Below are 21862 nucleotides of genomic sequence, written 5' to 3' on the forward strand. Positions count from 1 at the left end.
TCAGCCACAACACATGCTTCTTTGCATTTTGTCATTGGAGAGTCCACATAGCATGAATCCATTTTTACAGTACCAACATGCAAGTTCCTTCACAGACCTAGAAATAGGATGCACTATTCTCAAATGTATCATGGAAAATTAATCTACCTAACAATGTGAAAACCACTGTTAAACTTTAAGTAGAAACCACTGTACATGCAACAATGAAAAGGGAAAATCATGTGGTCTTTCCATTTTCTATCTAAAAAAAAAAAAAAACCAAAAATAAATCTCCACTTAATTTTCATTTGAAGTACAAGAGCCGCAAATTAATGCAAAGAGATGCAGTTAAGTAAAATGCAGTAAAGATTTTCATTTATTACAGTTTTCACTTTTTTCCTTCTATACCTTTCAAATACAGTAAACAAAAATATACGCGCGTACCTTGTAACTTTTGTATATAAATATATCACGTGTACTGAATAGTTACCTATATGTTCCATAAGCAATATATGTATGCTGCTTTACATATGTGACCTGTGTGCATGACAGTATGCTTTAATTTAACTATTTACATACATTTGTATAAAAATCCAGTCAAGAACCCAATTTTCAAAACTAAATGAAAGGGAAATGCATGCAGAGCTACATTTTTTTTTTTTTTTTACTTCAGTATTAAGCATTCTTAGACAAATTCAAGCTAATTTATTTTATGATATTGACCAAATGTATAAATCAAAAACTTCCACACTGCAGCCCAATGTAATTATTTAAATATGAAAAATGGAAGGAAAAAAAAAAGTGTCTTCTGAGATATGATTAAGAGTAGCAGATAAAACAAAAAGTCATATTACTAAGATACTTTTTTTTTTTTTTTTTTAATCAACAGATAAGTTATATTCTGCCATCAGTATCTGAAATTGGTACCTTGTTATTTGACTACATCAAAGAATAGTTCTATCAATCCCTTCCTATAACATTTGTCATCAATAACCATCTTAGGTTTCTCCTTTAAAATTCTACTGGACCTATTAATCACATCTTGAGCACATTCTGGCAATACCATTGTCAACCTTGCCCTTCAATTTTCATATACATATAGCACAAATTAACGGTTTCACAGCACCTAACCAGTGTAAACTTGATCCTCTTCTCTCATTGTTTTGATACCAACAAAGTAGATTTTTTTTTTGGACTTAATTTTTGATTCATATCAAGAATTCCTTCTAGAGAATTGCTGCCTCATACCTCAGCTGGCAAGGCTGAAAAGCAGTGTTTTTTAGTGAGGTTTATTGAAAAAAAGACCATTTTATTTACAGTACGAAAGTATGTCCTAGAAACAGCATTCACATGCTCTACAATTACCATCACACTGCTTGCAAGAAATACACACGGACATGTCAGAAACAAGTAGCTGCTTCGCTGACTGCTTTAGAACCAAACATAATTAACTGTTGACTAATAAGAACTCTCCTCATCTGCATCTTGGAAGAGTTTCCAAGTTACTTTCCACAACCAATGGAAAAAAAAAAAAAAAAATCAACACCAAACAAACTCATTTTCTTGAACAACCAGCAGTCTAAGCAACACTGCCCATGAACCTCTCTTCCCTTTTTTTCTTCTTTCACTGTAGTGCTTTCTCCTTACACTCATGGTGGTCTGATGTTGCTTTGATTACCTATTAGTTTTTCTATCTTTTTAAGTACTTAGCTTCTTGATGCATCTCTCGAGTTTTTCTTTCTCATTCTTGAAGACATGATTTCAGTTACACCTTGTCCTGACTTTGATTTATTCCAAAGGCTGAAATAACACTCATTCATCGGCCTCTTCAGAACTGCATGCTCACGTAGAGACAGACTGTTCCCAGTACAGTGGGTTGTAACACAAGCCTTCCCCTTCTGCATTTTACCCGATGTAATTCTGTATCTTCCAGACTATAGAGACAGCAAACTGAGATGGGGTTTATTTCTCTGCTACAAACGCAGAGAAGATAAGATCACCCAATCAATAATTGACTGATATTCTGCATCTATACATGGCTTGAACTGATTACAAGGGGTTAAATTTAGAGAAGTTATTTTGGGAACTGGAGGAGCACTGATTTCTCTCAATTCTCAAGAGGACCTAATAGTAAATGAGGTTCATGGTTCTGGCCACAGGGCTCAAGTTATTCAGGCTTAAGCAGAAGCTACATCTGAGCTAGTGGATTTCAGCTATGGGTTGGAGCCGCACACCTTCAAAAACTTTAGCTTGATGTTAACTGCTTGAGCTGGGTAGAAGTATGTGTTAAAAGCTCACTTGATTCTTCAGTTGCCCAGAGTTCTTTTTTTCCTATATCTTTGTCTTCCTCATCCATTTCACTAATCCTTTGAGGGACTAATCTATCTTGTGCATTCCTAATAATTGCTTTCCTGACAAAGTAGCAGCTGAAGGTATATTTACAATGCTAATTTGGTTTCATAAATAGCATTTCCCACTCCCACTTATTTGCCTGCACATTGATTTCAGAGCTTCAAATTTTGTGTCAAAGGCTTGAAGTATTAGCAAAAATGAAAAACCGACACTAGCAATAGTAATATGACTTTTTTGGATCATGGAATGTAAACAAAGTACCTTAAAGGAAAAGGCTAATCTTACATTACTAAAAAAAAAAAACAAAACAAAACAGGAAGTGTCATCATTTCATGTTTTTTGTAGCAAATCTCATTTTCACTGCCTTGCTATAGACCGTTATCAGAATCTTTTAACAACATGTGATCATTTCGGTCCATTTTAAATAATACAGAGAGCATAACAAAGCTATTTTCAAACAGTGCAGGGCCTGAGTCTGTTCATCACTTGCACTTGCATAAAGGAAGAGGGACATTACCATGAAAACAAGCTCAGATGCACAGTTGTGACACCCACTTGTGTCAGGCCTGATCACTTCTAAGTGACTCAGCTCAGAATGGGTAGCATGGACACCTCCATAAAGTGCAAGAACCAGCTTCATAAGCTTAGTACGCATTCAAGTTACACAGCTCCCCGTCTTTCAAGCTATGCCTTGATTTTTAAATCCACTCACTGTTGTAGCCACTGCTGCTGCTAGTCTCTGCCGGCGTCGTGTTGTGCTGAACTGGCCCTTCGGTGCCGGCCCTTCCTGACAGTGAATGCAAGAAGAGAAGGAAGTAGAGAAAGAGAAGGGGAGAGATGATGGACACAGGAAGATGAAAGGTGATCAGAAAAGGGAGAGGGAGAGTCTTTAAGTGGATTTCAATTTTGTTAACTCTTACGTCCTACACATTTTGAGAACATATGATATGTTCTCACCTGTGTATGCCAGAGACTTATATAGCTAGGTACTTCGCTAACGTTATCTCCAGAAGAGTTGGACTGCAGTGGACAAAAAAAAGAAAAAATAATTCTATTAGCTTTGCTGTTCAGAGTCATAATGCAATTATGGAATAAAAAAAAACAAAATGGATGCTATGGAGTGGAAGAAAACAAAACAAAAACTCCTTTACTTGACCATCTAGAAGATGAATTCTGAAAGAGATGACTTTGCATTTGTGGAAGTGCACTAACTGTGCTTACTGAAGATGTATGCATCTCAATAGTAAAACATGTGAGTGCGTACATTATAGGGAGCTTCCTTACGTAAATACTCCTGTGCACATTCCTGGCATTTGTCTGTCCGTCCTTGGGTTTATGTGTTCATTTTCCCCACATACCATCCTTCTGTGTTCTGTAAGATCCCATTTCTCATTCTATACGTTACTAAAGGCTTGGCTTTCAAAGCAATTCAAAATCTCAGACAGAGTAGCACAAATGAAGACTAAGTGTTCCAACAACTGCATTTTTGCATGCCTAACATGTGGCTTCATCCTGCATAACTTCATTTTTACATTACTTATAACAGAATCCATCATGGTGCATCAAAGTTGTGTACATGCTGCATGAAGTCTGCATGATGCAGAATAGCTCCACACCTACCACAAAGCCCTTCTACTTAATGGCTAACGTAATGTCACTGTTTTGAAATATTTGGATGAATTTATAACACTAAAAAAGCCACCTTATTATTATAGAAAAACATTTTCAATTCCTCTACATTCTTCTTAATCTATACATGCATTTATAGCCATTTCAGTGTTTTAAATTCATATACATTTTTCTTTTTCTGAAAGCAACTTGAGTTCACAGAAATAGCAATGGTACTCAGACACAAGGACATCATGATTAAGAACATTATAATGTAGTTTATTAGCTGAAGTCCTCGTCTCTTGAGCCTGCAACACTCCCTTTCTTGTAGGATTGGTGCATCTGAGAAAGGCCATATCCTCCATCCTCTGGTTGATACAATTGGTAGTGCTATTGACCACGTAGGAGTCGCCTAATAATGGCAGTTAAGAGAAGCTTTGCACCTTTTATTTTGTTGTTAAAAACATGCAGATAATTTCTAAAACAGAGACTAGCAACTACATTAAAGAAGAGGCTGCATCATATGCAGAATTTAAAGCTTTGTGCTCTCCAGAAGTATGTCTATATTTTGAATAAAAGTTTTGAAGACTATTACTATTTAACTAATAGAGACATATAAATTTATACATACATGTACAGAAAGATGCACAAATGTATATATTAAGCACTCAAAACTGCAAGATTCTGAATGCAGGTATACATTACTAAAATTCAAACAATGAGTTCCACAGAAGCACCACCCCCAAACACAATATTAAGTCAGATAACTATCTGAGTTACAATTAACAACATGTCACTAAGTACTTATTTAAGGGAAAAAAATAAACCAGGTTTAATTCATGAGCTGGAAGCCTCAGCAGAGCAAGATGACTTTTCAGATCATTCTGTACTAAAGAGTACTAAATAAATTCTCCTTCCTTCTTCCTTTGAATAAGTCTTGGAACTGTACTTCTCTGAGCACTGAATGAAATTATATCAATGATAGTTCATTTTGTTGCTGTTCAGTAGTATTTTTTTCTTCCTTTTAAGATCTTTAGACAATCATGAGAATGTAAAATTGTTCTTTAACCAAAGAAAGTCAGTTTTTGTACAAAAGAATGAATGCAGACTGATTAACTTGTAGATTACTTTAAGACATTTTAAAAATAGACTTTTAAAAAATAAAATAAACCTCTTTATATAAGCAATCCTTCTTCAGAGAAACAATCCAAGTATTTTTCTCCTGAGTAAAAGCTTGTAAAGTAAGCTATTAATTCAGCAAAACTAAACCCCCAATTCTAAAAAACACATATGTACATGCCATGATTAATTTCTCTCAGTGAAGCAACCCCACTTTTATCGGGGAATTAACCACAGTAAGCGAAGTTAAGTGCATACAGGACTGGTATACTTAAATGGCAAATAAATGTTTCTAAGAAACAAAGCAAGTAGACAAACTTGTCCTCACAATAAGAAGTACTTTTAAAGCTCTTCATACATCTTGCACTCATATTCCAGGAATGTGTTAGCAGAAACACAACAGCTATCTTACTAACTCATTTTGAGTACAATAGACACTAGATAGGGGAATTTTCTCACTGCATCTTACACAGTGGTCACAGAGCTAACTAAAATTACAGCATTGTTCCCTGCTATTTGTGAACAGAACACCTCATTTTCATGCTCTCTGGCTCTCAATCTCATACTGCAGAAGGTCCTTTTATGGTAATTAATAATTCCTTATTCTACAATCAATTGGTGCGTGTATTTCAAATGGAATTAATAGTCCATCTAGCTGGAAGTAGTATGTTATTATTAGTATTATCCCAAAAAACTAATGATACGTATGGAAGAAGGGAGAAAGGAAAAGGACAACCAGTTTTTTTTTTTGCATCAAATCTTTCAACTATTTAATAGCAAATCATTTGTACTGTCCATGAAGAAATGATCACAAATTAGATAGTGATTCAAAGAAGTGGAAAATAGATTATAAAGTTGGAGTAATCTTGAAAAAATTACCTATATGGAATGAAGCTAGAAAAAATGGTTAATATAAAAACACCGCAGGAGACCAAGCTTAAAAAAAAACAACTTCAATTTGTGAGGAAATCCAGTGGAATAGCAGCATGAGCAAATTATGATTAACACAAGAGCCAGAACGAGACCATCTTCCACAGATCACAGCTTTAGACCATTCCTGGGACAGAACAGTCCTCGGAATTAGAAAGAGTATGCCAACCAAGTTAGTTAAGATATTGGAACAGCCAAAAAAAAAAATCTTCATCTTGCATATAATTTAGAATTATTTTGTTGTTCCTGTTTCACTGCAAATTAATTTGTAAATCAGTCATAAATCATTTAATGCTTTGCTCTAATAAAGTAAGCTTTTTATTTTCCAGCCTTACACTTGTCAGGAGTCAAAACTGCCCCACGTTAAGCAAAGTTCACTATTTCCTCAGCAACAATAGACCGAAGTAGAGCTGTGCTATGCATACAAACTCTCAGAGGAATCTGCGAAGTGACCCATATCACCAACAGCGTCCTGAGAATCAGGTGCCAAACTGAGTCTCCCACAGGAAGCCCATCACAGTGTCACTTTGACAGGGCACAGGCAACTCAGGAATAGCTCACAATTCCCCTAGATCATCATGTATTGTTGCCTTTATAATTTTTACACTTTTTTTTTTTTTTTTTTTTACTGATAGAAATTTCTTTAGGCCACTGTGGTATGAAAGAACATGGGTTTTGCCTCTGCCTTTCCAACAAATGCTTGCATCCATTTTCCTGGTATTTTTAGTAGCCTACCATTATTCAGCAACAAGGAAACACAGTGATCTTTCACATGCAGGTAATAGAGTATGACATCAACCACCAAAATTCCCTTGTTAATAAAGCTTTTTACACCTAACAGATATTTCATTGTTTAACATGTTGTCCTTAATTTAGAATAACAGGTAGAAAGAAAAGTCATCTACTACAGCTGCAATCAAAGTTACTTTTCTTAGTCTTCCTTCCTTAAGATTGTCAGTCTTAAATGAGTCACAGAGAACTTCTTACTGTGTCTCTGAGTCACAGAAATTCCTTATTATGTCTCTGAGGGACATATCAAAGGTTTTAGAAGTCTGCATGAATTTCAAGGAATCTAAATTAATCAGAAGTTGCTGACGTGTATTTATTCCAGAGCAGACAGCACAGTGGTAATTGTTAGTTCCTGAAGTCTGTAAAGTACAGTCTTCATTAACATTCAGTTATAAAAAATAAAGCAGTTTTTGGATTAGGCTTCAAAACACACAGCTATTTCTGACAAAACACAGTAAGATTCCCTGGATCTAGGAGTGACATAGGGTTTCTATGCTTATTTCTGTGCTTTTACTTTTCAGATCTAAGGCAGGATTACGTCAATTGTTTTTTTTTCCATATAATTTATTCTTTGGTTTAATTCAATTTGCTCCCATAGTAGCCTGTTTCATAAGATAGAGCTTTTGAAAATACTTCTCACTGGTAACATTCCTAATGTAGTTTTTGACAAAGGCAACTGGCGTGTTCAGTATTCCATTCATGTTTTCTGCTCTTTAGTTCGATGTCACCTGCTCAACAGTTCCTCTCTTCTAGTTTAAATCAAATACCAGTATCCCAGTGCGCTGCATGCAAATCATCTTATTTGCACCTAAACTGACTAGTGTTCAGCCTCTCTTCCTTTCCCTAGATGGCAATGTTTTCATGTGAGTGAAAGTAAAATCAATACATTTTTCACTATCTTGTCTAGTTTTAAACAACCAACTGAGATTTAATTTGCATCATCAGGAACATAAGAGACAGTACATTGAATTCCTACTTTCAGTTAGTATATCAGTTCATGCTTAAAAGTTAATCTGAAAGTACAGTGAAAAGGAAAACATTGTGGATTCAGTACCTGAAGTTGAATTTTTGCATCTTTGCTGACACTTTTTGTTCTCCATCGTCTTGTGACCCGCTTGTCTTTCTTTGAAATATCTACACAGTTAGCCTACATTACACAAATAGTTAAAAGCAACAAGGTACTATTAAGTTGACACACAATACAGACAGTACACCAAGTTAGTAAAGAACTGTAGTGTTAGACATTGATAAATTAGAAAGCGAAGAAAAGAATGCTGCTGCCATGACCTGCAACTACAGCAATAACCAGCTGTAGACACCTATGCCCCTACTATAAAAAAAAAAGCGTTCAACTTATTTAGCAGAACAATTGGTATATTGTCTTCATAGCGCACAACATTTAGGAACAAATTTTGAAATCCTCATGGATTTCTATTTTGTCACTATGAGAGAAATGCTCAGCTCTTCCTGAAATGGTAAGTCTCCTCATTGGAACTAGTCTTTTCAACACAAAAACACCACTGGGAGACTTCAATAGTCAAGTGGCCTGAGTGAAAGAGGAAGAAAGTATTTAAAAATCTGCAGTTGCTTTCTTGTGGTCAAGAGGAAAACTCACCCTGAATTGGGAAATCCAGTCCAGTGCTTGGGACCTTTGTGACTATGCTCTCTTTTCTAGAACGTAAAATGTCCTCCCATCTTGAGGGTTTGAAACTGCACTCCTTAAAAACTTAAAATAGTATCTTACTGAGCACAATAACAGCTCCTTAAATATTATTTCAGTGTGTACATATAATTCTATTGTAATGGTTCTTAGTTCTGCTTTTGCAAATGGACTTGATTAATTGATCCTTCCTATTTAACTCAAATAATCTTAATACGTCTTATCCATTTACACACTAAACATTATTAAACATGATTAAGATAAACATGATTAAGATAAGCCTTTCATCTAAGAGTTAATACAATTTCAGAAAATCAATTTTAAGTTAATAGAGAGCATATTTACAGTACCTTTAATGCAACCAACAAATGCTTCAACATGATTATTTATTATCAAACAGAATTACCTGCATGTCTGTGAAATTTGGTGCAGACTGAGTTCTCTGTAGTATTTCTAAATTTTGAAGAAGTTTACTGAGTTCCACAAGGTTTGACTGACAATGAGCAAGATCTAAAACATATTAAAAAAAAAAAGATTAGGTGCTTCAGCTATTTTCTTTGCCGTAATGTTCACCACTGGCATTTTATTGTAATACAAAAGTCAAATGCCTCAGATCCAATAGTAAAGCATCTAAGTAGTAGCCTTATTGTCAGAGATGCTGAGCACTTGTTATTTCTACGGCAGTCAGCAACAAGATTGGACCTTAAAACTTAAGCATACTTTAATAATGATATCCATTAAGATAATACATATTTTTAAAAAATTTTTCAAAGCAACATCATAACACTAATTAAGAGGGAAGTTCCTACTACAAGCATCTGATTTATTACCTAAACAGCTCTCTCATAGGCATGTAAAGATGCTACTTAACCACTTCCATTGACAGTATGTTATTTCTTACCAACAAGACATTTTGCTAAAAGGGCAAGGCACAAAATGGTAAAGACTAACCTTCTGCACATCTGTCCATCTCTTCTGAGTCCTGCAACCAGGCTGCTACTTTACTCTGCCCAGTAGTGCAAGTTGCAGGAAGGCTGTTACTGCAAGGTATAGGAGATTGCCATGGGAAGCTATTTTGTTGTACCTAAGGTATAATAAAATGCTTACACTTATTGTTGCATGTGTTGCTCAGTCAATGTAATCACCATATTTCTTTGGAATAAAACAAAAAAATAAAGCAGACATTGTGATTTCAGTGACATCTGTGATTTGGCTAAGTAGTTGCCCATGACACAGGTATCTCTGCACAGTATGTTGGAGAGTCAAAACAAGGACATCACAAACTATGTTTGCTAAACATCACTTAGAAAAGTTGTTGTTAAAGAGGAAGAAAACTACAGAATAACAGACAGATTTATCTCAGATGCAAAAAGCGAGTGCAAATTCTTCTGAAGGCAATGAGTTCTTTGCACAATCTTTACAGCAACCCATTAATGAAAGCTACAGTACTCCCAGCTTTTTGCCGGCCATCAGTTCCTCCAGTGAAAACTCCTCTCTACTGGCACTCCAAGCAGAGCCCATTGAAATTCAGGCTTGCCCATGAACAAGTCCAGCAGGCATGAGTTTTCAACAAAAGGACACAACGTACCTTTCCATCTGGTACATTAGCAGCTGGTGAAGACTCTGTAGTAGAGGCTGAGGGGAATATATGGAAGCTAGCATCTCTTGGAGATCTCACTATCTCATTCTGACGGTACAACCGGTGGTGGCGTAATTTTGAAACCCATGCATCAAATGTATCCTGGGACTTCACCTACAAAGTAACTCATTATAAAGAAACATTCAAAATAACACACTTTCCCCCACAGCAGATTTTTCCTAATTACTATTACGTATTTCCACTGTGGATGAAAAGAGAATACATATTTGCATCACTTTTACCTTCAGATGATAAATGTGTTCTTCTGTATCAAGATCTATTCTGCGAGCCTTCTTCTTAATGGACATAACTGATAAGCCTACATCAATGCTTCCATGTACTTTGCCCTTCTGTATCTGAAATGAAAAGGCAGAGTACGAACTTGGTAGTACCATGTATTTCACTATATTTGAGAGCAAAATATCTGGTGCTGAAATGTTTTCCTTTTTTAGGACTATCTTAGTATAAAGACACATAAAAGTTAAAGCCTGTATTCAAACTAAAAAATTTAAAAAGAGAAAAATATCTCACAACTGCAGAACCAACTCCAAATGAAAAGTGTGGTGGTTCACACTAGCATGTAACTACAGGTTAAGTGAGAAGCTGAGAAAATTAGCACTTAGCTCCCTGCTGTTACAGCTTGATGGTTATTGGTATCTAATTTAATACTACCCCTTATATCTTGAGTGCATCATAATCACTTCTGTGTCCTATCCACATATCTCAAAATAATCAGCTCTCTCTGACACCAAAATTAAAAAGGTAGAACACACGCTCAGGCTAATCTTTCAAACATCTTCATTAAATAAACTAAATAATACATCTATTTTTACAAAAGTAATAAAAGGTAGAATCTGGGGGAATATAACTCGACCTAAACCTTACATGCTTTCCATACACAAATCTCTCTTTGAATCGATCTTTCATGTGTACACTTGTGATAAAGGTGTCGAGTATGAGAATGAGCCTCTAGCAGGTTGAATTCTAACACAAATTTTAAAACAGTCTTCAACTTTACTTACATCAATTGGTGACTTTGAATACTTTAATAGTCCATTATCCAGGACGAAAAACCTCTGAAAGTGGAAAAAAAAGAATTTTTTTTTCTTAATGATCAGATGCAACTTAAACTGTGCATAATAATTTATCTGCAAAAGAAAATAACTTTGTAACAATTAAGGACTGCTTACAGGTTGGAAAGAGAGCATAAGTATGGTAGCAAATAATTTTGTTTTCCCCTTCTTTGATAACAATTATCTTTTAAGTGTGAAAACCTAGATCCTGTTTCCAACAGTATGCTCTACGTTGAACTTAAGGAACCTTAATAATTGAGGATATTTTTTCTGTTTTTCAGCCAATTCAATAAGGTCTACTAGAAAGACAACATAGGTTGAAAGAGGTAAGTCTTTTTCTTTGTTTTCCTCCTATTTTCTTCCCAAATAAAATGGTCGTGTTTCAACATAACTGCTTGTCCTCCCTATCCAGAAGCTGAAAAGCTTTTCCTAGTGCAAGATGTACCCTGGAAAGAAGACCCACAGATGGATATTCCTGTGGTCTCCTGGATATCCAGCTGGGAAGTGATGCAGGCTGTGAGACATGGCTCTACCATCCAAAACTTCGCACTCACAGCAGACCTTTGTACAGTGAAGTAAAGATGAAGCTGTGATTCATGCTCCTTATACTTTTATTAGATGCAAGCTAGTTGTGTTAGTACAAGTGGAAATATTACAGCATTACCAGCAACGTACCCTGGTCATGGGAGGGTTTGTCTTTTGTACATGTGCAAGCGATATGGAGTGAGTCACTGTATCTTCATTGGTGCAGCTACAAGGAACAGGCAAATTAAAGCTAACGTGACAATGCCTATCTGTGCCATTGCTACACCTTTATTTTGCTGAGCAGTTTTCCCCTAAAGCAGAGAGCAGAATCCCCAATTCAACATGTTTCTCCAACAATTAAAGCTGCTGTAGCTTGTGCATACTAGATGGCTCTAGCTGCATTGCAGACAAGTTAGCACAGCATTTGGCACACAGCATAAAGATGCAGCCTGGCAGGAAATGTATATGTTTACTGAGATTCACTAACTTCTGTTATCAACATGCAAGTAATACAAACTACTTAATATTTTTAGAGCCTAACCTAAAGAACTAATATATGTTAATGATCTGGAACACAGCAAATTATTACGCAAGATTCTTTAAGCTGTCTGATATGGAAGAGATGGATCACATTTGCCTGATATGAACCTGTTAAACTGACATTATGAGCAGGGTCAGTACTTGCATGGCAGAAAATATTTCCTGAAGATGCCTCTGGAAATGATGTCAGTTGCACAACAGATCGTACCAAGGTCTGACACAGGGTGATAAAATTCCAGCTTTGCTGGAGGTGTAGCTTCTTGAATAAGATGTCAAAAGAACAACGTTGTGAAGTTTTAGTTTTACTACGTATGGTCATTAATGGACTAAAGAAGAAAACAATGTTAATTTCCTATTTTTCTGCCTCCATAGGCTCCATACACCAATGACCTTTTATCACATTGCATTTCACAGCGTACAGCGCTTCAGAAGCAGATGAACTACTGCGTAAGTTATACATGTTGTAACTGGTATGCTAATAAAGCACACTGAGAGCCATCAGAATTTGACATACCTTGTTCAACAGACAGAGGATTCCATGGCTTTGCTGTCAGGTCACTAACAGCATACAGTACAATCACTTTGTACTACAGTCACCACAGGTGGATTGTATTGTCTCTGGAACTCCTCACTGTGCTCTCAGCACAAAGTAGTGTTACAGAAATGGCAGGATTTGAAGGCAATAGTTGGAAAAAAACTACTCACCAATGCACAGTTCCTAATCCAAAATTCAAAAGTTCCATTTCCTTAGGTGAAATGTAAGATAGAGCATAGAGGGAGGCTATGAAGCTAATTAATCACACTAAAAATTATTTACATAGATAACTGCTCTAAAGTCAGGATGAAAAAAAAAAAAAAAGATTACCAGGCATAATCCGCTTCACAGTTTACATGTAACATTCCTATAGCAAACACTTGTGAAAGAAACAACACATCAATGTATTGCATTTTAAAGGAATGGAAGCAGTGAACTACTCCATGTCTCATATCAGACTAATTCTTGCTTTTTCACTTTCACTGTTTTGTTTTGTTTTTAAGTAAGATCTCCTTTTCTGTTCTTTCAGTATTTCAAGAATACCAGTTTGAAAACCTGTAGTCTCCCTAGGCTAAATTCAAGTGGTACATAAATATTTGCATGCCAAAAACAAATTCTAGTAAGTAAAACAAAACCAAAACAAAATAAGGTTGATAGGTAATCAGAAAAAAAAAAAAAAAAAAAAAGAGTAGCAGGCAGATGGAAATCTTGTACTCATAATCCAGCATGTGGATAGATTAGTATAACATTCACAAAGAACAGACAAATTAGAAAAACTGTGTTTTATACTAATAAGTGTGAATATGGACACAGATCTAAGTTGCATAAAAAAATCAAAGTTAACACTTTACAAGGAATAAAAAAAGCTGTTTATAACAGTAGGTTTCACTATTCTTCACAATACAATGCTGTGTCCTAGAAAATGATCATTCTTGATCTGCTCCAACGTGCAAAATATGGGTAGGCATCAATAACCAAATCTTGTTAACAGAGGATTTTAAAGAACTGTAATTATTATGCTATAAAATACAGGCAGAAGAGATAATGAACGCTGGGTTTAGGGTTAAGAAAAAGTGAAAGTGCCCATAGACAAATGTCTCCACATTAACTAAATAGAAGATTCAGGGGTTGTTTTTTTTATTTTGTTTTGTTGCTATTGGCATTTGTAATGGTGTTTTGTTAAATAGTCATGCCTCATGTCCATAAAGAAGATTACAGACACATTGACAAATTCAGGGACAGGGATGAGCAAATCTGCCCAGCCAGGAAGGCTGAAGGGAAAAGAACTTCAAGGGATGCTCTCCAGTAAGAATCCTTGGTCCACACCAAAGCCCTCCTCAGCTCTCATGGAGTCCTGGCTACTTCCCTGTAAACTCAATTCAAACTTACGCTGCACAGCTATATTTTGTTATAATGTATTCAGAAGAATGAAAGCGATATTGGCTAAACCTCTTAAAATACAAGGCATCTGCTGTATTATTTACACTGTCTGCCTGGATTTTGAATATAACATTACACAGCCAGCCCTGCAACGTTGAAGCCACAAAGCTGTGTGTGCAGACTAATTCTTTATACAGTCTGAAGATAAAGTCATCCACTGAAATTCTGGGCTTTTATTTGTCAGTCATCCTACATTGTATTTTCTCTAGGCAAAAAATTCCAAATCATAAAAGGAAGCAATAAGCCTTTGAATGTTTTATGAGAACATTACCTTGTGCCAACCTTTTAAGGGCCATTTTCTCTTTTTCAGCATGAAGCCTTCATGTTTGTCTGGCTTCTGTACATTAGTCTGACCAATTTTCAGACCCTCTATGATTTCCCAGCTGTCAGGCTCCTGGTGAAAAAGCATGAACACATTGATTAATAACTGTGCATACATATGATGTAAAACTGCACTTATATGCAGCACAAATTCTGCAATGCAAAATAAAGATTAACTCCGCATTGTAAGAGCTAAAAAGATTCAACAGATGTTGTAAGTGGAGCATGGGTAGAATTTGCATGCTCAAAATGTAACTTCACTCATAGTACTCCTCTAAAAACAGTGAGATCATGAGATGAAATGTAGACATCTTACTGTTAAATATATGGGAATATATAAACAGCGTACTTTGTACTATTCCCTGATCATAAGAATATGTAAGCTTTCTCATCTCTAGCATACAATCTGCACTGATTTTGGATACTCTTAATTTTCCTTAAAGTTCAAGCAGAAGAGGTTGACTTGTAGTTGGTCTTCAGTGGCAGTTTATAAGACAGAATTGCAGAGGCTAATTGCATCTTTAGAAATATGTAAAAGGAAATTAATCTTTAAGAAAGTTTCTTGTCATTCATTTTCATTGCATTAAGGAAAAAGCTGTGGGAAGCTAACTAATTCTCTCCCTAGAGAAAAGAATATGAGCTGCATCATTTCAGACACAACTAGCTGTATGCCTTTGTGAGAGCCAAGCACATTCCTTGCACACACCACTTGTTATCCATGATCACTTGCACAACTCATGTCTGAGTTGTGAAACATCATAGTGAACAGCTACATGACAATGCTTTTAAATAAGAAAAAAGTCATGCCTTTATTTACATCCCCTTCCTGCTATCATAATCAACAAAAGTTGCAAACTAGCATTTTCTCAGCAGTCACAACTCTCATTCATGTTACATAAAGCGACTGGTAGAGAGAAGAGGTCATCAAACATTTGAAGAGAAACAAAACTTCTTTCCTCCGTTTCCCATGAACCTGCTCACAGCCAAGAACCATCAGCCCTGCCTGTGTTACAGAGCTTCAATACCACCAACGTCACTATTGTGAAAATACGATTATAAATGTAACACCAAACTTTACGTTTACAAACCCGAGTAAGAAGTTGCTAATCTAACAAGGATGAAAAGTTCTGTCCCAAGTAATACTTACCACTGTAAGTTTTAATAAAAATTTTAGCTCTGTTTAACTTTCCCTGCATAACTGCAAATTGAAACTATCATGGGGCCAGTAAACACAGTTCAAAAACCATCACTTTGATCTCACTGTGTTTTGATATGATATTCTATTTCCATTACTGCAGCAGGAAGCACATATGCATTATTTTTTCCCCATGAAGCACTTGCCTCTTAAGGGGGGAAATTAAACTATGAGTCCCCTGGGGCAAGCAGAGGATCTCTCCTCTACTCTGCCAACTGACTCCTCATATTGATTTTTCCTTTAGAAGATCAGCTGCAGGCATAAGTCTTTTATCTACCAGATAACATCAGTATTGATTACTTTTCAACCAGAAATCACACAATCTCATAGAGCTATTCATTTAACCGAAAGGCCAGATACAGGAAGACATAATGAGCCATTATTCAGTGCAATAACCATTAGCTCCCTTTTGCTGCACCAGTGCCACAAGCCACCCTAACTGCAGCTAATCCCATCCATGTTTGGTATGATGAGATGTGCCAAGTATGAGGTACACTGTGCCACAGATCACTCTACTGCAAGTGCAGCCAGAAAGGGAAAAACAGAGTGACAGCAAAGGTTCCTCATCTGATGCTGGATCACTCATAGCACAGCTTTGCCCTTTCAGGACTTCTATGGTTCACTGCACATTAAGTGAGCAGCAGAATCAGGGAACACAGGCAGATCTTACAGGCCTAGTTCTGCATATGCCCCCAGCTGCTGGCAATAAGGGACTAGTTTGGTTTTTTTGTTTTGTTTTCCCAAATAAGACAGGGCAATTTCACTTTTACATAGTTGAATAGCATGTTTCATGTTGAATATGTTTTCTGAAGTATCATGAGTTATAGATATTTCTGTTTTACTTTTCTGCCAAGTATTCCATCACAGCATCCTCACCTTTTCAGTAACAAACTTACTTTTTTATACGAAGTAACTTAAAATGAAGCCTTCTTCAATCGGAATCAGGCTTATTTAGAATCAGCCCTTTCAGAACTCAGGAATTCAGCCCAGTGGACACCAACTACAAAGCACTCCATGTGAGAGTGCATCATTCAGGAATCAGTACTGTTACTTCTACGGTTCTACTGAAGGCCTCAGCAATGCTTTCAAACTTCAGGAGACTACCTCAAAAAAATGCAATTAGCAGGAACATTCTATGTATTTTTAATTAACATCATATTGATTAGTAGTGCTTTGGGACTTGGATATAGTTGTGTTTGTTGTTGTTGTTTTTTTTCCTCCTGATTGGACTGGAACATTTTAAAGTGCTTCTAGCTCCATATCTGAGATAGTTAATCTTGCTCCTGGGAGACATTCATGGGTGGAAAAAAAAAAAAAAAAAAAAAAAAAACAATCTCCACCACCAAACCCTTAATTTTGTTAATACAAAATCTAATAAAGATTACTAGCCTCCCTGACACCTAAGGCAGCAAATAGGAAGCTCTGGGGCAGGCTGAAAATGCATTCAATGACAGAATCATAAAAACCAATACCCTAAAGCTTAGCCAAACCTACGATGTAAGAACAGAAGGAAAGACGATGCCTGGATCGCATTCTGTGCTCTTGCTTACCTTGGACAGAGAGATAGGGTCTGTTTCAAGGAACTGCTTGCTTAAGGAAGGGTCTGTGCTTCCCGAAGAAGCCTTCCGTTCCAAAATATTAATGCTCTAAAAAAAGAACAAAAAAATAAAATCCTAAAGATGATGACTTATCATTCAAAGGTAACTTTAGAAATGCATACTGAGTAATGAATGACTGATCACATAGAATATAGTTTAGAATATATTATAGAGTATGTAATACGTACAAAGCCTAAAGCTTTACATAAGCATAGTGGCTGAAAACATATATAAGTACTCTCTATGCATAACAAAGTTCATCTTCCAGGGCAACACATCTCTTTCCTGCTTCTCTTTCTTATTACCAGCCTTAAACTAATGACTATGCTTGGCCTAGAAATGAGTGGAAACTAAAAAAAGATTGGCAAGAACTGCATTACTTGCTTTTCCTACAGAGGTTCAAAGTGTTCCCAGCTGGATCTATCACCTTTTCTGCTGAACTGAAACACTGAGTGTATATATCATACAGTGGGAACTGCCACACATTCACTTCCAAAACAAACCATTACAGGTAAGGCATTCTACCGTGGCTTTTTGTTACTGGCTTCTCAAGCAATGTAGTAGCTCACGACATGAGTACAGATTAGAGGTATTCACAATATCAGCAACAGGGTCTAAGCTGACCCTGAGCTTGCTTGTGAACATTAATTGAGCAAAACAACATTCAGCCATTACAGCTGTTACAGCCCATCTGCTCCATTTTGCATATTATCTGACTGGAACAATTTTGCAACATTCCATGTTATCCGTTGATGAGAATTGCTGGTACCTCTGTGGCATGATATGAAACTATTTCTAGCACATGTAGTACAATGATAAATTGTGGCAATTGTGGCAATGATGAATTCTCTGAGATGGGTAAGCTTTTGTCTACTGAAAACTACAATTAAATTTTTGTTCTCAAATCAGCTTCCTTACATTCACCAGAGAAGAGACTGAAGATGCTACATAGGTACAAGCGATTGTAGAAACTATCAGGGAATATAAAAATACATATAAACAGCCGAATGTTATTATTTATACAGCTAACTAAGTACATCAGGACCATATCTGAAGTAAATTAGAATAAACACAGCTATTCAAATAAATGCACATTTTACACAGCCTGCAGAGCAACTGACTGTTCTTGTTGTCTTTCAGTTTGCAACTATGAACAAATGGAAATATATGGGAACGGCCTATACCATCAGTGAAGATTAATAAGCACCCCTGCCACAGTACAACAATAATTGGTGCTTATTTTCAGTTACTATAATTTAATTTTACAGCCAAAAAAATAAAGAAAAAGCAGCAGGGTTACCTTGCCCACCCCATTTCTCAAGGCCAACAAGGAGAGCTTTGCCATTCATGCTTGAAGTTCACTGTTTTATCAAAGAGAGACCAAATTTGTTAAGCCCCATGACCACTATCAGACAGCTGAGAAAATGGCTATATTTATTTAGCACAAGTTCCTACACTACATGTTGAATAATTTAATATATTCATTTGAGCTTAGCACCACAATAATACTAAAGAAAAACTACAACAAAGTGATCTGATTGAACAGATTTAATGCTACATTTGCACAGAGCATCAGATTTGAACAATATACAATACAACCTACATATGTTCCTCCAAGGAAGATTAAAATGCCTCAATTATTGCAGTCAGGACAACTCCCAACTTTCTCACCAGTTCTGCTTGGCAGGCAGGAACCCCTCCATCTTGAGATGGAGCAATGCCCAACACAGATGTTCTGAAGGTCTCGCATCTAGCAGCCAATGCAGTTTGTTGTTACATAACTGCTATTTCATTTTGTAAAATATTTAGAGTGGAGCAACCCAGCAGCCCCTGGCTTGCCAGATTTCCAGTGACATTTTCCACTGCATCATTTTAAGGCAAAGTTTGTATGTTTTGATTCCTCTCTTTCTTTGTTTTCTTCATCAGCCCTGTTATTGCAGTTCCACTACAGTTGAAAAAAATACATGATTAGCTAACAGCATTTTAATGAATGCTGACATTTTCAACTATTTATTTGGAAATCAGAAAATGAACACTTTAAATTGCCTTCTTTACACTTCTTATTTCAACAAGCTTTATCTCATTTACTGTAAATATCTGCTTTCCAGTTCTTTTCTGTCATAGCCACTATTACACTGACACAAAATGCTTCCTTTAAATTTGTGACATGTCTCCAGTATAGTATTAAAATACATCCTTCGGCATAAAACATTTTATATTAATGCAGGCTATATTTCTTCAGAATTACTGCTGGAAATTACACCGTTGGAGGTTATTTGGCCTTTTGAAAAGCAGCTGCTTCTATGATGCAGGAATTTCTTTATGCATTTAGCACAAAACAAAACAAAAAATATTTAGATCTAAATATCTTTTTTTAAGCAAAAACAACAGAATCAGTAAAGTAAGCTGTTGAAAAAAAAAAAGTAAACAGGAAGCCTACACATGCAGAACACAGATGTTGATTCTGCTCAGTGTTCAGTTCACATCGCTTCCCAAAGGAAGCTGATGGGAGAGAATAATGATGTGATATTTCATATCCTCACCTGCTTTAGAAGGCAAGACTAGAAAATGTATTTTACAGCATTTTCCACATATCTTGACTCTATATAATTGACACTAATATCAATTTTGTCTCCTACTGAAGAGGTCAGTGACCCATTCACCTCATCTACCCAAACAATGTTAGCATGTGGAGCATCTGGTCTCCATCAGGTCACAGAGGCTGCAGACTTTAATGCTTCTTGGCTGAATATGACTTCCCCTCTAGAGAAAGAACATTCAAGTGTGTATTCAAAGGGAAAAGTAAATAGAGATAGGAAACCCAGTGAAGGACACATCTGGCACTCAGGTCTCCCTTTCTGCTTTGCTGCTTAATTATTTAATGGAATTAAATGCAATTAATTCCATGAGCTCTCTCATTCAGTTTATAATTTACTGACTTTCAAGAAAAAGACAAGCTGGTGAGAAATTAATCACTCACTTTGGGCTCAGACCCTCTTTAGTTCAAAAATAGGCACAACATGGAAATCAATGGAAAAGAATTGGTGGGTGACTGTTCTTGCTCACAGCATTCAGCAGCCTTCAACATTCATAACCACAGGACATTAACCGACACACTTCTACAACGTCCATGCAAAAAAAAGAGCTTTTTTCTTTTCTGGTGGTGGTTTGTTGCTTCCTTTTTCCTTTTAATCCAGAGTAAAAATTTGTGTATCTTTTTTTATCTGCTATTTTCACTGGCATTGTTTTTACAATCTAGATATCCCTGCACAGACTTATGCTCTGTATTTCAAGCCCACATCATACAAAGTGAAACACTAAATCACTTGCTGTCATCTAGAAACAGAGTATTTTCCAGTTATCTGAAATACAACAGCAGTAGCAGTAAATGCAGTTTTGACACCTTTTAAATAGAGCTGTGATAAATGCTGAGTTGCTCTGCAATATTACTCGCAAATGTAATAACCTTGAAATTTGCTTTTATCTTAGGCTGCTCTTTGGGCAGGTCTGACTTTCCTTTAGCTGATGCTGGAATAAAGACAGAGTCCCACATATCACAGAGAAGGGCAATCACAAAGCAACCTTGCCTCTAACAAGGCTCTCTATTATTCCCTCTCCTTCCTTTCTTTCTGTGTGTTTTTTTCTTCACGTAAAATCACTGTGGTCCTACAGAAATATCAAGGATGTTTGCTCTGCAGGTTTTTAATCAAGTCTTTCTGGAGTTCTATTTTTGTATGTTAAGGCAGTATGTTACACCAGTGCTTTCAGCCTCTGGAAGCGAAGGGTCCTTTACTTTTAGAAGAAACTTTCAATAAGCTGAAAAAGAAGTTCTCGCTTCCTTGATGAGTTTTTTAGATGAAGGCATTTACAGAACTGGACAAAGCAGAGAAGAGCTGTCATCATGCCAGCAATCAGCTGGAGTGACAGTGGGCTTGGGATGACTACCAAATCACAGCCAAAGTCTTTAATGACACTGTTCATCTTTTACATTTTAGATTTTGATAAGCTTAACTCAAAAAAGCACAGATAAAAAAAACAGATAAACTGGCAATATCTAACAGAAAACATAAATGTTCACTAATGATACAAAGCTTTATTATGACTCTTGAAAAGTCACAATTAAAAGGATTGATATTTCTCTAAACAGTCCCAGGATAGCAATACATTTTATTAATGGTGATGTAGCAAAAGAAATAAAGAGAAAAAAGTCCCCATAACACAAGATTTCTGTGCTGTGCTCATATATTAACTAATTCAAGAATCCATGGTGATTGGCCTTCAGGAAATATATGCAGTTTTCACTCTAATAAGTGGTTGCAAACAAGTTTAACATGAATGAAGTACCATAAAGTTGGACACTGACCTAAAAATGCAAAATACTAGTGAGGAAAAAAAAAAAAAAAAGACAGTTTTGCTCTAAAAGCATTTCCAATGCTAGGGTAGAGCATTTAGGAAAAACAGATACTGGAACAGTAAATTTACTATGGCACACACTTATTTTGCTTAACACATTTGTGTCTTGAATATGGATCCTTCCAATCTTGCACAAGTATCTTGCA

At 36.2% G+C, this 21862-nt stretch overlaps 1 protein-coding gene across 1 annotated transcript in view; it reads right to left on the reverse strand.

Moving 5' to 3' along the window:
- Positions 1–21862, reverse strand: part of OSBPL6 (oxysterol binding protein like 6) — an 89626-nt gene that overhangs the window by 24431 nt on the left and 43333 nt on the right. The window contains 10 exon segments of the mRNA XM_085228581.1: positions 3044–3118; positions 3289–3351; positions 7832–7924; positions 8844–8947; positions 9389–9521; positions 10026–10190; positions 10319–10432; positions 11099–11152; positions 14461–14583; positions 17256–17351. Of these exon segments, the coding sequence (XP_085084707.1) occupies positions 3044–3118; positions 3289–3351; positions 7832–7924; positions 8844–8947; positions 9389–9521; positions 10026–10190; positions 10319–10432; positions 11099–11152; positions 14461–14583; positions 17256–17351 (1020 nt within the window).

The sequence above is a fragment of the Meleagris gallopavo genome, chromosome 7, assembly GCF_905368555.1.
Source record: "Meleagris gallopavo chromosome 7, MGAL_WU_HG_1.1, whole genome shotgun sequence".
NCBI lineage: Eukaryota > Metazoa > Chordata > Aves > Galliformes > Phasianidae > Meleagris > Meleagris gallopavo.